The sequence below is a fragment of the Amia ocellicauda genome, chromosome 12, assembly GCF_036373705.1.
Source record: "Amia ocellicauda isolate fAmiCal2 chromosome 12, fAmiCal2.hap1, whole genome shotgun sequence".
NCBI classification, from domain to species: Eukaryota; Metazoa; Chordata; class Actinopteri; order Amiiformes; family Amiidae; genus Amia; species Amia ocellicauda.
This window is the reverse complement of record NC_089861.1, coordinates 27,041,939-27,057,343: the sequence shown is the minus strand read 5'-3', so window position 1 is coordinate 27,057,343 and position 15,405 is coordinate 27,041,939. Positions and strand designations below refer to the sequence as shown.

Genomic DNA, 15,405 nt, shown 5'->3' with positions numbered 1-15,405 from the left:
ATTTTTGTTTATGACATCATTGCCATTACCTTGCTGTTCATTCTGTAGGGAAATACATTTTGGCCGTGATTATTGGCACCATCGGAGGAGTGGCAGTTATCGGTTTTATCATCGCTGCAGTTCGATATATCAGTCGCAAAAACCAGAAGTGAGTATCTACCCATGAGTTGGCCATTTTAAATTGCACACTGTAATGGCCAATTAATCTGTAGTGATGTGTTCTGGAAGGCTAGGCCTGTTAGATCAATAATATGCAACAACAAGAAAGGAAAACTTTTTTTTTGTACAAATACAAATATTCTATCTTAAATTTAGTATCTAGGTGCAATATAAATGGGTCATACCAAAGTTAAGTGCTGTGCCCCTAGTAGACCAAAAATATTCTGCCTGTCCATCTCAGGTATTTTACCATCTCACTGTCTATTCCAGGGAGAATGCTAACCCTGGTCAGGACCTGACCCTGAAGCTGGAAAGCCCAGCCTTGTTCTACAGTGCAGTGAAGAAGGAGAAGCCCAGTTTGAGGAAAAAAGTGGTGAGTGCCGACCCCTAGTGTCCCGGCCTGTAACACCGACTCTGCCCAATGCCTTCCAGTGGTTTTCAGAGAAGTGCTTAACAATTCCTTGCAAAGCACAGCATAACCCTGCTCTGATTCACATCTCTGAATGGCTCTGTCCCAGCCTGGCCACTAACACGTTTATTGTGACGCTGATGATGGAGTATGGCAGTTCCAGACAATTTGCCTTTTTCTGTTTTCATTTATTTCAAGTTTTCAATATTTGAATTGATGCTTTTGTAGTCCAGTCATAACAGGTGGTCTCTGTATATTAAAAATACAAATTAATACATGCAGTGTTTAAATTAAAAAAAACTTTAATTGGGTATTTGTATTATGGCTGTACAGCTGGTGTGGCCTTGATATTGGTTTAATAATCAAAACCAGTTGAATTTGAACTCCTTTCTTTGTGTGGTTGAGTCTGGTGTGTAAAAAGCCTGGTCAAGGAGCAGGTCAAGATGTTTTTATTACTCAACACCACTGGCTTCAAGGATTATACATATTTGTAAGAATTAAATAAAAGTCTGAGGCCTAGTCTAGCGTTCCTTATGTTATATTGTAACAGACGTTAAGAATTCCTCTCTTTCGTGATCATAATTCCCCTAAATCTCACCTTTAAAACACCACCCTATTGTAGCCCCTTCGTCCACCCTTTCTCACATCTGTGCCTGTCTTTCTCTTAACTCTAACAGCTTAAGACAGAGCTTTTGGGCACAAAGTTTAACTCAATCCTAGAGGAGCCCTCGACGGTAAGAATGTTTTGTCTGTGAGATGATGATGATGCCAAGCACTGGCTCTGCCCATCCCTCCATCAATATCACACAGCCCATCCCTCCATCCATATCACCCAGCTGCCTTTATTCTTCATCCAGTATTAGTATTCATTAGTAACTGTCTATCACATTGTGAAATACTAATGTCTTACTGTAAATGATGAATCCAAATAAAATACAAATAATAAAACTAACTAATAAACTAAATGATTCTGCAAGAGCTACCAAGTAGTTATAAAAACTGTGCTGGGCCACTGTTTGGCCTATCATCATCATGTATCCATTGGGGACTGCATTAGCCTAATACCATTGATCCAACTATCTCAGACGACTGTAGTTTACCATCATTACTAGTTTCAACACTTGCCTAACGTCGTCAAGAAACTCTGCAAGGTGTTTGCGCGTTCAACAGTGTTGGCTCGACTGCTGATGGTCAACTGTAACCAACAGGAAACCCAGCAAGCTGACTACCAACATTAGCCCAACAATTACTGGTGATCTAAGAACAGGGTGGGTGTGTATGTTCAACTTACATATTTGTTCTTTCCCTACTTACCATCTCTCCCACCCCCCCACTACCACAAACAAACCCATCTCTGAGGTGATGTGTCATCTATTGAATTAATGTGCTGAGAGACAATAGATTCCATCTTTTATTTCATAATCAAACTACAATCAGAGGTCAACCTCATATTCCAGCAAGGGATTCTGGTATTGCTCTGTAGAAAGATACTTAGTTTTAATTATTCCATATTAAAGCAACAATTGAGTGCTTTTCCTGTTTTATTCCATCTTTGAATTCTAACTTTAAAAGCAGCTATTGATTTCACGATTAAATGCAGCAGTCTATGCTATCCGTGTATTTATTCACTATTTTTGAGGTGTATTTGGTCTTTTTAAGATATGACATGCAGCTACATGACCATGATTACAGTTATAAAACAAATGTTTACAAGTTTTAGGGAAAAACTAAGCAATAGCTGGGCTTCTTATAAGTGCATAGTAAATGTTTTATTTCTACATTACTTTGCTCTGTCCCCACAGGGCGAAGACAGTGATTATCAGAATATCGTGTCTTTCTCCGATGTGGACATCAACTACGCCTCTCTGGAGTTCTCCTGCATCCGGCCAAAAGAAGCATCGGCTAAAACAGACGACACCAGTGACTACACAGAGATCAAATCAAAATGAGCTACCGATGCCCTCTAACACTGCCCCCCCCAACCACCCAGTAGAGTCACCTCTCCCTCCTCACCACACCACCACTGGCCAGGGACTTGGGATAGTTTACAGGAAGGAACCGTTTTAGCCTAAAGAAGCCACTGGATTTGTCCCTTTTCATGATAATTTGAGCAGAATCAGCGTTGTTCCACTCGATTACACCTCTAATATAGCACAGCAATTGTCTTTCACTGTGTCCATGTATTTGAAGCTGCTCTGTTTGTTTGTTGGAAGAATTATTCAAGCATTACAACCATTTAGGTGTAGCAGTTCAGTACATACCTTGATGCTAGCATGCACAGCTTCAAATCACTTGAATACCATCATGTCAAAGATATAGGTCCACCTGAATTCAGAGTACAGATGACGACTCCAATTCATTTCAAGGGAGGTGCCAAGCTCAAGGTATCTTAGTTAAAGAAAACTGATGGTTTACAATACTTTTTACCACAGGAAATCTGGGATGCACTTCTACTGCTACAGACACGTCTACACATGCAAAATATCTGGGAACAATCACTCTGTACAAAAGTGCAAAACAGCCTTCATAAGATGAGATTTGTTTAAGAAGTGTATGTGAAATACTTTCACCACACAGGTGATACTTTCACATCTGGGAAATTAATATTTGGAAGTCAAAGCCTGCAGATGAAAAGTAACTGAAGAAATCATAAAAAATACTAGCAGCTCATGACAATAGAAAATAAATAAAGCAAACAGTTACACACTGGCAACTTGTTCTGACATGGTTAGCGACACAAGGTATAAACAGTAAGCTTGATGCAGAAGTGACATTAAAAATACTTTTACCCTTTAACTCTAGTGTTCTTCATTAAACTGTTTAGATAGATGTAACATCCATGCATAACTATAACTGTAATGACAAAGAGTTTAAACAGTTCAATGAAGACAACCCGCCAAAGGTAGTTACAAACGTCAAAGTAAGAATTCTCTTTATGGCCATCCAATATTGTCCAGTGGAGTTTCTCTCCCATAACTTGGGACTGACTCGTCAGAGAACATAAAAATTGTAAAGACGATTGCAGTCTAATGGGCTGGTATTTGTTTGTTCCCAGATAAATATACACTCTTGCTGTCAGTTCTGCTCAGACATATTTATGTTGGAAAACCGGACAAATGTGTATCAACAAACTGTGCATTAACTGATCATGTAACAGTCTTCGCATTTAGAAAGTCGCATATTTTAGTTCATGAACTTTTTGGAGACTGATATTATCATCTTTTCTTAAAAAGACACCATGAATCCAGCAAAAGAAGGACGGCGATGCACATGAAAACATTGTGATACACCTAGCAATTACTAAAGTCCTTATTTTTAATATACAGTAACAATTGGGATTAGCATGTTATCATCTTCAATACAACAAGAGTTGAGAGATTTCATTTTAAAGATGCAAATCAATTGCAACAATAGATGTGCCCACAGAATTGCATCCATTCGCGGATTACTGTCAGTGACTTTCTACTACTTATTAGTAACAATCTGATAGGGGACTTATGTGTAGTTTGTCATGTGTTGGTAGGTCAAAGTTTTGATTGGATTTGTATGAGATTACACATAAAACACAGCCGTTTTGGATAGTTAGTACAAACCCTCTTTTTTCTCCTTAAAATACCTTTTAGCTGCACCAACCTCCAGATGAGTTCTGAAAGGTCTGAAATTATACTGGAAACCCCAGGTCACATCACACGCTCTCCTTAGTACATATTTCTTTATATAATGATTGTTTGGAGTACGAAAGTGTCACAAGGTCAGTGTTTTGGGCTGAGGTCTTGATGGGCATAGATTGCCCAGAGATTTCACCTCCATAACAATATACAGTACATGTAAATACCTTGCATGTTGCTTTTTGTGTTAGAGCTAGATGTTTTATGTCCTAACCTGTGCGTTAAACCACTACCTTCTGCTTTAAACGATCTCAACTGACGCAGCTCTCAGATATAATAATTTGTAACATTTTTATATATATAGAGATATGCCTTGTTCAGTGTTTATGGTTTTATTTATTTGTAAACTTGAAAGAAATGTATGGAGAAGCAAATGTCACTCTGCCTTTTAATGATTATTGTTTTTATTTTGTAAGAGTTATTGTAAAGCAGAGATATATACATGACTGTGTGATTATTCTTTAATTTGCATATTGAGCATAATCAGGATTTCTTTCAGTCATTCGTATCGCTGTCAACAAAAAATGTATTCTGCCGATAAGCCACTGGTCTTCATTTTCTGTCTGTTTTTGTCATTGCAAAATGAGTAAAAGGTTGTAATTTCCCCTCCATAGTAAGTTAATTAGATGGCTTTATCCAAAGTGGAAATCTGGCTACAAATATACAATCGCCTGTATATTGTAAAGGTGGTTGTAATTAGTTCTGTGTTTTCACTGGCCTCCAGGATACCTGAGTTAAGCTATGGTTTCAAAAATGGCTCTTCTGACAGGTTTAAGGAGATTATATATATATATATATATATATATATATATATATATATATATATATATATATATATATATATATATATATTACTGTACTGCAGTGGAGTGTAATTCACATCATCATAATGTCATTTCACAGAAGACAACACCCTGGGCTTTCATGTATACATTGCAGTCACCCACTGAGTATGTGATTCAGTTAGTGTGGAGGTTATTATGTATTTTGGCCAAATCTGCTCTGCAGTTTCAAAGGGCAACCAAACCAAATGCCACACAAGCTTACAGTACAATGAAATTATAGAATGTTCATTTTACAAAGAAAGGAATACAATACACAGTATCATCTACATACTTAGTCATGTTTGTAGTAACAAAAATGTATTTGAAAGCAAAGAGGGAAAGCAACAAGCTTTTCAATCATGTCTACTGAGATTACTGAATCTTTACTGTGCACAGACTACTGCAAAACCTTATAACAAAAGCCCTAAGAATACCTAATTTAAAATGGAACAATATTCGCTATATGTGTAAGCTCCTTTTGATGCTCCATCATTGAATGGTACATATAACTATTGGACCTTGTCAACTGATCATTCAGACACACTGCACTGTCCCCTTTGGTTAGTGTGTACTGATGTATTATAAATAATCTTTGCCTTGGCTTAAATAAGAAACGTGCTTCTGTATTCATGCCGTTGGAGTGTAAGGGCTCTATTCATGAAGCTGGGATAATTTAATCTGCTTTTAAATGTTTCTGAACAGCGCCCCCACACAAAGCACATGTTTTCTTTCAGCGGCAATAAAACCTCTCGTGTAAGAAGACAAAACAGCACCCTGATGTGATTCTGTAGGTTTGTCACACCTGTATATAAGAAATCAATAATCTATTAACTTGAATGTATCAGATGAGTTATTGTATTGGTCAATAATACTTTTTCACAATTCACTGTGTGCGTGTGTGTTCTTGCCAATCCTAAACTACAGTTTTCCTGTTTACAGCAGTAAGTATGCTTTTGCAACTGACTTTTTATGATTTAAAACAAAATCTAAGATGAATGCAAATTTGATCCTTATTCATGAAGCCACTGAAGACACTGGCTCTTTCCACATGGCAGGGTTTTACAAAGTTTAACATGTAGTTTAAAATTCAGAGGGTGGCCAGTTATTCACATTTTTTTAAACAAATAATTAATAGTGATTGGCCAGACAGTGGAACAGTAAATGGTCATTGGTTAGTAGGCATAAAGCCACAGGGCTTAAAAAGCCAAGTGGTGAGACCGAGAGATCAGATTCATTTCCAGAACTGATGATTCAAGATCCACATTTTCCTCCAGACCTACAGAATGATCTCCAGACTCTGGACCAATTGCTGTCACCTACAGTCCTAGTATATACTATAATAAGGGGTTAAATTATGTCACTGCTGTCGTAGCTGGTACTGGTAGGACGGTTATCATTGAGTTTGAGGTCATGTGTGTGAATTTCTCTTCTCTTTAGAACACGTCTGAATCCAAATCAATGAGTTTCTGTAGGTACAATTATTCCCACACTATATAAAGAATGGTAATGCCAGTAGAGACGTTCATGTGTCCAACAAAGTTACTGCACACATAGAAACTGTTAGAATATGTTAGAAAATCTATATAGGAATCGCACACACACAAAAAAGACATCAGACATAAGACCAAAGGCAACTGTGAAGACTAAAAGTAGGGAAGTCAACTACGTGTGAAGTGTTATGCGTTGATATACATTTACTGTAAATGTAGTTAAATGCTGCCCCCTAGTGACGAGTGTTGCAGGTATGTGAGAGTTGTCTGTTCTTTCCCTAATGTTATATTTAGTTGGTTAATGACGACTACACAATAAATCCTGTATTTATCTGAGTAACGTTGTTCGGCTGGATTATTACTATCCCTGTTGAACATATTACATGACGTTTCCTATAGTCTTTACAAAACCACAGTGAGGCTGTGAGGCTTTCAGCATGAGATTCTATACTGAAAATATCACAGAAATGTTCCATTCGCACAAAAAGCGTATTTCTTTAAATTTCTCTTTTTCAGTGAGCCTTTCTTCTTTGCCAAGATAATCCCTCCACCTGACAGGTGTGTCATATCAAGAAGCTGATTAAACAGCATGATCATAATTCATTACACAGGTGCACCTGCTGGGGACAATAAAAGGACACTCTAAAATGTGTACTTTTGTCCACAACACAATGCTACAGATACAGTAGGCAGTGTGCAATTGGCTGCTGACTGCAGGAATGTCCACCAGACATAGCCATAAGCATAAGCAGCCTCCAATGCTGTTTTACACAATTTGACAGTACGTCCAGCCGACGTATTGAAGAATTTCTGTCAAAAACAGGGAACTGTCTCGGGGAAGCTCAGTGTCGTCCTCACCAGGGTCTTTACCTGACCGCAGTTCGGCATCGTAACCAACTTCAGTGGGACCAACAGATGCATATCTGTATTCCCAGTCATGTCAAATCCATAGATTCAGGCCTAATTAATTAATTTCAATAGAATGTTTTCCTTATATGAACTGTAACTCAGTAAAATCTTTGAAATTGTTATGTGTTGTGTTTATATTTTTATTCAGTGTAATTACAGTCCAAACAAAACATGTTTTGTGGTAAGACAAATCTATATGTTGTACTGTTAATGGCTTTTATGCTCCTGGAGTCACCAGACCAAAACAACAAATAATAGGAGAGATTTGATTTTAAAATAATTCAAATAATATGAGGAAGGATCAAAAACATGCTTTTTATTATTAATGTTTAATACACATATATAGGGGCTGATGGATGATTTAAAAAACTTTGCAGCTCTTTGTTCTTTACAAGAATGAAAATTCTCAATTCAAGATATTGCAACATGCAAGATACATTATTTATTAGAGATGGTACCAACAGTTTAATTATGAGACACTGCACTCTAAAAGAGATTCTTGTTTTTTATTTGCTATTGCACCAAGTTCAAATAGTTAAAGGAAAGAAAAAACAGAAATAGTAAAATCAATTAATAAACTATTTTAGGGACTGCATTTGACTCTCTGGTACACAAATAACACACAGGTTTTATTTAGTATTTCCTTGTTTTTATGTGTTTATTTATCTATTTATTTATTGAATAATAAATAGGGTTAGGGTTAGCCTACTTTGGTTTGCATCTAATAAGTTTGCAGAGACATAATATCAAATAATTTCAGATTCTCAGAAAAGGGGACTGTTTGACCTTGTTTTTACTAATTTCAAAGAAATGTTTTAAGGTTACTTACAAAATAAGGATTGGGAGAAAGAGCAATCTCTGAACAGTGCAAATGATGTTTCCCTCAAAGTACAGTATGCTGCTGACAACACTGAGATTAAAAATTAAAAATAATTAAAAAAAGAAATACATAATAATACATGTAATGTGAGCCTGACATTGATATTGCTATGTTTGCAATGCCAATACATTTAAATACTAATTTCTAGAACTTTTGAATATTGAAAACAACCAAAATACACATAGATACCACAATATTCATGAAGCAACAACAAAGTGGTTTGCAAACAACAAGACAATTATTTTGTCAATAGTATATGGGTCTGTGTGTACCTGAAATGAGGCTGGCCCACCCGACAAATTACAACCGAGGAACAAGGGCTCCATGGACGAAACACCCCCGCCCCCCCAGCGTGAATGAAACACTGTCAGACATGGCGTTGATAAACTGAGGATGCCCCCCTAAAACAGCCCTGTGCCCCCACTTGACCACCCCATTGAAAATGTTCTGGAAATACCACTGCCTTCTACACTCCCCTCGACCGCTCAGCCATGTCTCGAGCCATGTGCTGTGTGTGAAAGCACCAACAGGCATGCTTCCTCGATTAAATGGAGGCTTACGTCTCGTGAAATACTAAATGCTACACAACATATTATTTATCTTATATACACTACCAGTCAAAACTTTTAGAACACCTCAATTTCTCCAGTTTTTATTGGAATTTACATAGTTTAATTTCTCAACGTACTCTGAAATTAAAGCATAGCACAAATAAACAGTTGGAGATAAAAAAATAAATAATGGAATCATTTTGTTTAACAAAATGTAACCCCTTAAGCTGATAAACCCCTCTGGTATTATTATTATTTTTATTTCTTGGCAGACGCCCTTATCCAGGGCTACTTACAACATAAGTGGGGCACCAAATCTGTGTGCTTCTCTTTAATCCCATGTGTACTCTTCACTGTTGTGTTGTTTGCCAAGTGTTTGGTATCCCATGAAAGCTGAGACTCTGGAATGGGGGGTGGGAGGATACTGAGTATCCTGAGTATACCTTAGTATACCTGAGTAGGAATACAAATCTCAGAAAATATTGACAATTATGATATATTCTGGAACAAAACAGTCTACTGATCAAAACAAGACCGTCCACGTTTTGGTAGAAGCAACACACACCGGTAGAGAGCTGTGATTTTACATAATTGGATCTGAACTTCTCTGTGTTTGATAGAACATCAAATAATCATTATCAATAACTCAAGTTATTCTCAACAAAACAAGCCTATTTGCAAAGAAATATGATCGAAACTGAGTGATCTGTGACCGTCTGAATGAGACGACTGGAGCAGACAAAGCAGACCTTTGAATGATGGCGGGCGATGCGGAAACTGTAACTCGGATGCGTTTGAGAATGATGTGCATAATGTAGTAATACATTGTCACTTCAATGCACTGGAGCTGCCCGTAACACTGACAAATAATGCTTAAGAGGGTGTAGTAACACAGTATATAACTCTGAAATGTACATTATTTTTCAGTTTTTGTTAACCTAAACATCTGTAAGTTTACCACTTACCTTTGTACAGTTTCAGGTTATTCACTGGACTTGAACTGCTTATTTTTCAAAAAAACTGGAAAAATGGGGGTGTTCTAAAACTTTTGACCGATAGCATATATGTAAATATATATTTTACTACAGACTGCTCTCTTGCATGAATTACACAGAATAACATGTTTGAATCGCAATAGAGTGGTTCACTACAGTATTACATGTACTATTGAGGTGATTTATTTCAACTATAGTTCCCTCATTAGATATAATGTCTTATGTTATTGCTTCCAATGTGTAGAAACATTAAAATTATGTCAACATTCAAGTTGATTCCTTTTTAACCTTACTTTCAGTCAAATTTGCAAATCTATAAGTTAATATGTATGGTTAAAAGGCCTGTAATAAGCAATGTTTCAGATTCCACTTTAATAGTTAAACACAATGCTCAAAAACAAAAACAGCCTACCGAATTATTTACAGAAAATTGAATTTTGAGCCTTTGATATTTAAAAACCAATGCAGATCAACATTACTGGTTAAATTAAATAAATAAAAATAATAAATAAACTGCACATGATAATGTTAATTGTGGAGACTGCAATAGGTGGTGCCATTGATCAGCAGAGAAATCATCATACATATTCTGTCAAGACAGGACTCTGGCAAGAGGGGATTCCTCTACTTCCTCTGTAAGAGCCATGAGATCTCTCAATAAGGCCAAGAGCTTACATTTACTGTCATGTAGCTGCTTGAAAAATTACAATTATTTGTATTGTCCATTGTACTCTAGAAGATTTTTCATTAAACAGGTAACTTCAAACTGATATATAATTGATTGTGATATAGATAAGCAGAATGCTTGTTTGTGCACCATGGAAAATTATGTCACTTTGTCCTTTTGAGAACAGTATTCTGTTCAAGTGCTGACAATAAGTTCCAAAAATAACATCTGAGAGTTAGGGTGAAAATGTAACAGATATATTCCAAGCCTATTCCTTCTTAATTGTAACTGGGATTCAAAGCTAAATGCATATTAGGATGATGCCAGCAGAGACAAGAGGCACTCAGTGGTCAGCATTTCAAAAGTAGAAGTAAATAAACATATGAGACAGCACAGGAAAACAATTAATAAAAATTAAAAAAAACATTGCTTAATTAGTTACAAACACTAAAGCACCATTTCCACCAGATCGTTATTTCTAGCTCTAGAGAAGGAAGCAAGGTTAGGCTGATTGAGTTTCCTCATTTCAACACCGTTTATGTATTTCGAAAAGATTTGCATCAGCAAGGTTAGGTCAAGTGTTCTGCTTTGAAGCACGATGGTGAGAAATTTACGATCAAGTGTGGAGACTTTGTTCAAACTCATTTTAATCAAAATACAACAAAATATAGAGATAGATACATACTTAAGTAAGAATGTATAAAATAATTCTACAATCACTGAAATGTTTGATTAACTTTCACAAAAACATTACAGTATTACAGACACTGGGGCAATAGTTTTTCTGTCCTGCGTAGTGAAATTGGAAGTATATTGCATAGATTGAACTACATACAGCAATACGATAGATGTCCCACCACAGAGTTCCTCTTTGCTAGAAATGGGCTGAAGCTAATGAGCTTATAAGTATCAACAATGTATTTTAAAATACAGTTTATATGCATGTAGAAGCCAACAGTAATAAAAGCATTAACTTAATACAAAAATTGAAAAAAAGTTTTCAGTTATATCTTGTAAATATTGTGTCTACACAATTATGCTGCACTGTTGTTTGTCTCTCAATGCATTATAGTGTCTGCAGTATTGATTCTGTAAAAAGGTATTCTGTTACAACAGGAACACAGTCTTGTCTCAGGCAACAGGCAAGTTAAGGAAACTCACTTACAAAAGAAGGAAAGTCCATTTTAACTATACAGTTTTAAGTATCTCCAAATTATTTTATTTCAACCAAATTCTTCACCTGCCCAAATTCACCTCATTTTATAGCCATCTGTTATCTGAAATGTCCTGAGTTTATTTTGTCCAAAAGGTGGATGCCAAGGAGTTAAGGTGACATGCTGGAGTCATACCCCCTGCACCCTGATTGCCACTAGGGTTGCCACTTTTGAGATACAAAAATACCGGACCCCTGGAGGGGGGGTGTTGGTGAAATGTAAAACCGAGGGGGGGTTCTGGCAATTTGATGATGATGGGAGGAGGTTGAGGGCAAGTTGTACACTGATAACACTTTTAACAACATATCCAATAGATTACACTACTTAGGAGGGGAGGGGATGTACAGTGAGATGAGGGACTGAAGGTAACTCGGTGCATTCTGGTCAAGACAGTGGTAGGTGAAGGTCTATGCCTTGAACTGAATGCGTGCCGGTATCGGGAGCCAGTGGAGGGAGCAGAACAGCGGAGTAGCGTGTGCGAACCGTGGCAGAGAAACACCAGACGAGCCACAGAGTTCTGGATGAGCTGGAGCGGGCGGGTAGTGGATGCAGGCAGGCCGGCCAGGAGGGAGTTGCAGTAGTCCAGGCGGGAGAGGACCAGTGACTGGACGAGCAGCTGAGTTGAGTAGTTTTTGAGGAAGGGTTGGATTTGGCGTATGTTGTTCAAGAAGAATCGGTAGGTGCGTGTCAGTATGGTGATGAGCTGGGTGTAGGAGAGCAAAGGATCGAGGGTGACTCCAAGGTTCTTGTCAGAAGAAGAGGGAGAGTGTGTCATAAATTCCAAGGGAATTGAGAAAGGTCAGCAGAAGGTGATGAAAAGTGGGGGAAAAAGAGGAGATCCGATTTGGAGAGGTTAAGCTTGAGGTGGTGCGAGTGCATCCAGGCGGATATAGCAGACAAACAGAAAGAGATGCGACAGGGGATGAGAGGGTCAGAAGATGGAAAAGACAAGAAGATCTGGGCATCATCAGCATAGAAGTGGTAGGAGAAACCATGGGAGGCGACAAGGAGGCCCAGGGAGCGAGTGTAGAGAGAACAGGAGGGGGCCCAGGACGGAGCCTTGGGGTACGCCTTTTAGGAGAGGTTGAGGTGTGGATGAGGAGCCTCGCCATGTCACTTGGTAGGACCAGTCACAGAGGTAGGAGGAGAACCAGGTGAGAGCAGTCCCAGAGATTCCAAGGTCAGCGAGGCAGGAGAGGAGGATGGAGTGATCGACAGTGTCAAATGCTGCGGAGAGGTCAAGGAGGATGAGGACTGAGGAGAGGGAAGCCACCCGAACACAGCTGAGGGAGTCAGTGACTGCCAGGAGAGCAGTCTCAGTGGAGTGAGCTGTGCGGAAGCCGGATTGCAGAGGATCAAGCAGTGAGTAATGAGAAAGAAATGCAGAGAGCTGACGGTGGACAGCACGCTCAAGGGTCTTTTGGGGAGAGGTAGGCTCAAGGGTTGGTTTCTTGAGTAATGGGACGACAGCAGCTTGTTTAAAACCAGAGGGGAAACAGCTAGAGAGGAGTGAGGAGTTGAGGAGGGAGGAAATGAAGGGGAGTAGATCAGGAACTGTCGCTTGGAGGAGACAAGTGGGGAGAGGGTCCAGGGCACACGTTGAAGGTTTGTGACGTAGGAGGAGAGAGGAGATAATGAAGACAATTAAGGTTGATTAGTAGGAGATTTAGGCAGCATGGCAGAGGAGCTTGCGGATGTCTGTGGAGGAGAAGGAGGAGGCAAAATCATCAACAGAGAGAGATGAGGGAGGAGGAAGGGGAGAGGGGGTGAAGAGGGAGGAGAAGGTGGATTAAAGTTTGAGGGGGTTGTTGACAGAGGATTCAAAGAGTGATTGGAAGTAAGACTTCTTGGCTGAGGTGAGCGAGGAGGAGAATGTGGACAGTAGAGAGTGGTAGAGATCAAGAGCAGCTGGGAGTTTGGACTTCTTCCACTACTGTTCACTGGCACACAGAGTGGATCGGGTTGAGTGGAGGGCAGAAGAGATCTATATATATATATATATATGACAAATTAAAGGAAAAACCTGAGTAAATGAGTGGAGGAACATAATGAATGCAGATGCCTCCAAACAGGTGTACTGCATGATACAAGCCATTAAAAGCCTATCATGATCTGTGGCATGTATAAAAATGCTGAGCAGGCCCAGTTGACCTCAAGTTTGGATTAAGATGGCAAGAGGAAAGGATCCAAGTGGCTTTGAAAGAGGGGTCATTATTGGGGCATGAATGGCAGGAGCTTCAGTCACAAAGACGATCAACTGGCTCGTGTTCTGGACAAGTGGGCGAGTGCATGTGTGGGACACCAAGAGAACAGTACAGGCCTGACTGCTTGACCCTTACAGTGAGGGGGTCCGGAGGCTCTGTTATGCTGTGGGGGACATTTTCCTGGCATGGTCTGGGTCCACTTAGAAGGAAGGGTCACTGCAAATCATTACAAAGTTATTCCGAGTGATCACCTTTATCCTATGGTGAAACATTTCTATCCTGATGGGAGTGGTCTCTTCCAGGATGACAATGCCCCCGTCCACAGGGCATGAGGGTCACTGAATGGTTTGAGGAGTATGAAAAGGATGTAAATCATATGCTAAGGCCTTCGCAGTCACCAGATCTCAACCAAATTGAACACCTATGGGAGATTTTGGACAGACGTGTAGACAGCACTCTCCACCACTGAAGGACCCAGTCTTGACGTACAGAGGATAACATGTATTTAAGATGCCAGGCCTGGAAGGGCCCAACATGGAAGATCTCCACCTCAGAGTCTCTCTCTGAACAGCAGAAGTGAGAGAGCAAGATCCCAATGTACACACCACAGAGTCAATATTTGGAATTTCAACACAACAAGTTTATTACAATGGTTACCAGGCAGGGCACGAAGTCCTCCGGCCTAGAGGCCCCATTACCTAGAAACACTAAAACCGCCTTTAATAACAGGTGATTGCACTAGCAATCGATTAAAAAAAAAAAAAAAAAAACAGGAAATGTTTAAAAGACAGGCAAAAAATAAAATACTAAAACTAGTCCTAAGAAAATCCCCAATAAAAGTATCCTAAAAGTAAAGCCGGTCTTGCCCCCCCCCCGCAAAAATCCAAGTCCCAAAATTAAGGTGCAAATCTGTTGCAAGGAGTCTGTCACCAATGTCCATTCAAGTTCTTGGCAGGTGGATTCCTAAGAGGCTTGGCAGTACGGTGCCCCCCTCCTACTGTGTCAGCCCCTGGGCCAGGCTCTGCAGTGCCACCAATCCTAGGCAGGGAGAGAGGAACAAGGAAAGGACATTCAGAGGGGACGCGTCATTGAGGCTGGGTAAGTGAAACCACACACACTACAGTGGTTATTTTCCCCGTTCACGTCCGTCCGCTATCCTTTTCCCCAGTGTGTCTCTCCACAGGTGCACTGCTTTCTGTCTCAGGCCCAGCTGATCACCGGGGGAACACACCGTCTCTACCAGCCCTGTCAGGTAAATAGGAAATCAGTCCAGTATCTATTCTCAAGTTTACTTTCATTTCTCTTCAGATACCACACATTACACAGAGGCAGCCAGGAGCCAGGAAGGGTGCACAGCAATCATCAGCCAAAACTCATTCAAAACCAAGGAGAGTTTTCCCCATAAGACATCAGAGTACTTATCCTGCCATGAACA

The 15,405-nt window shown here is 39.4% G+C and overlaps 1 protein-coding gene across 5 annotated transcripts in view; it reads left to right on the top strand.

Moving 5' to 3' along the window:
* mag (myelin associated glycoprotein) overlaps nucleotides 1-5,944 on the top strand; it is a 32,827-nt gene extending 26,883 nt beyond the window's left edge. For 2 of the 5 annotated variants that reach the window (XM_066719125.1, XM_066719126.1), the window contains exons 9-12: nucleotides 49-148; nucleotides 430-532; nucleotides 1,246-1,302; nucleotides 2,371-5,944. In XM_066719125.1, the coding sequence (XP_066575222.1) occupies nucleotides 49-148; nucleotides 430-532; nucleotides 1,246-1,302; nucleotides 2,371-2,517 (407 nt within the window). In that variant the 3' untranslated portion in view covers nucleotides 2,518-5,944. Of the gene's footprint in view, nucleotides 1-48; nucleotides 149-429; nucleotides 533-1,245; nucleotides 1,303-1,776; nucleotides 1,837-2,370 lie in introns of all 5 variants that reach the window. The other 3 variants (XM_066719128.1, XM_066719129.1, XM_066719127.1) reach the window with 3 other exon arrangements.
* The last annotated feature ends 9,461 nt before the right edge of the window (nucleotides 5,945-15,405 follow it).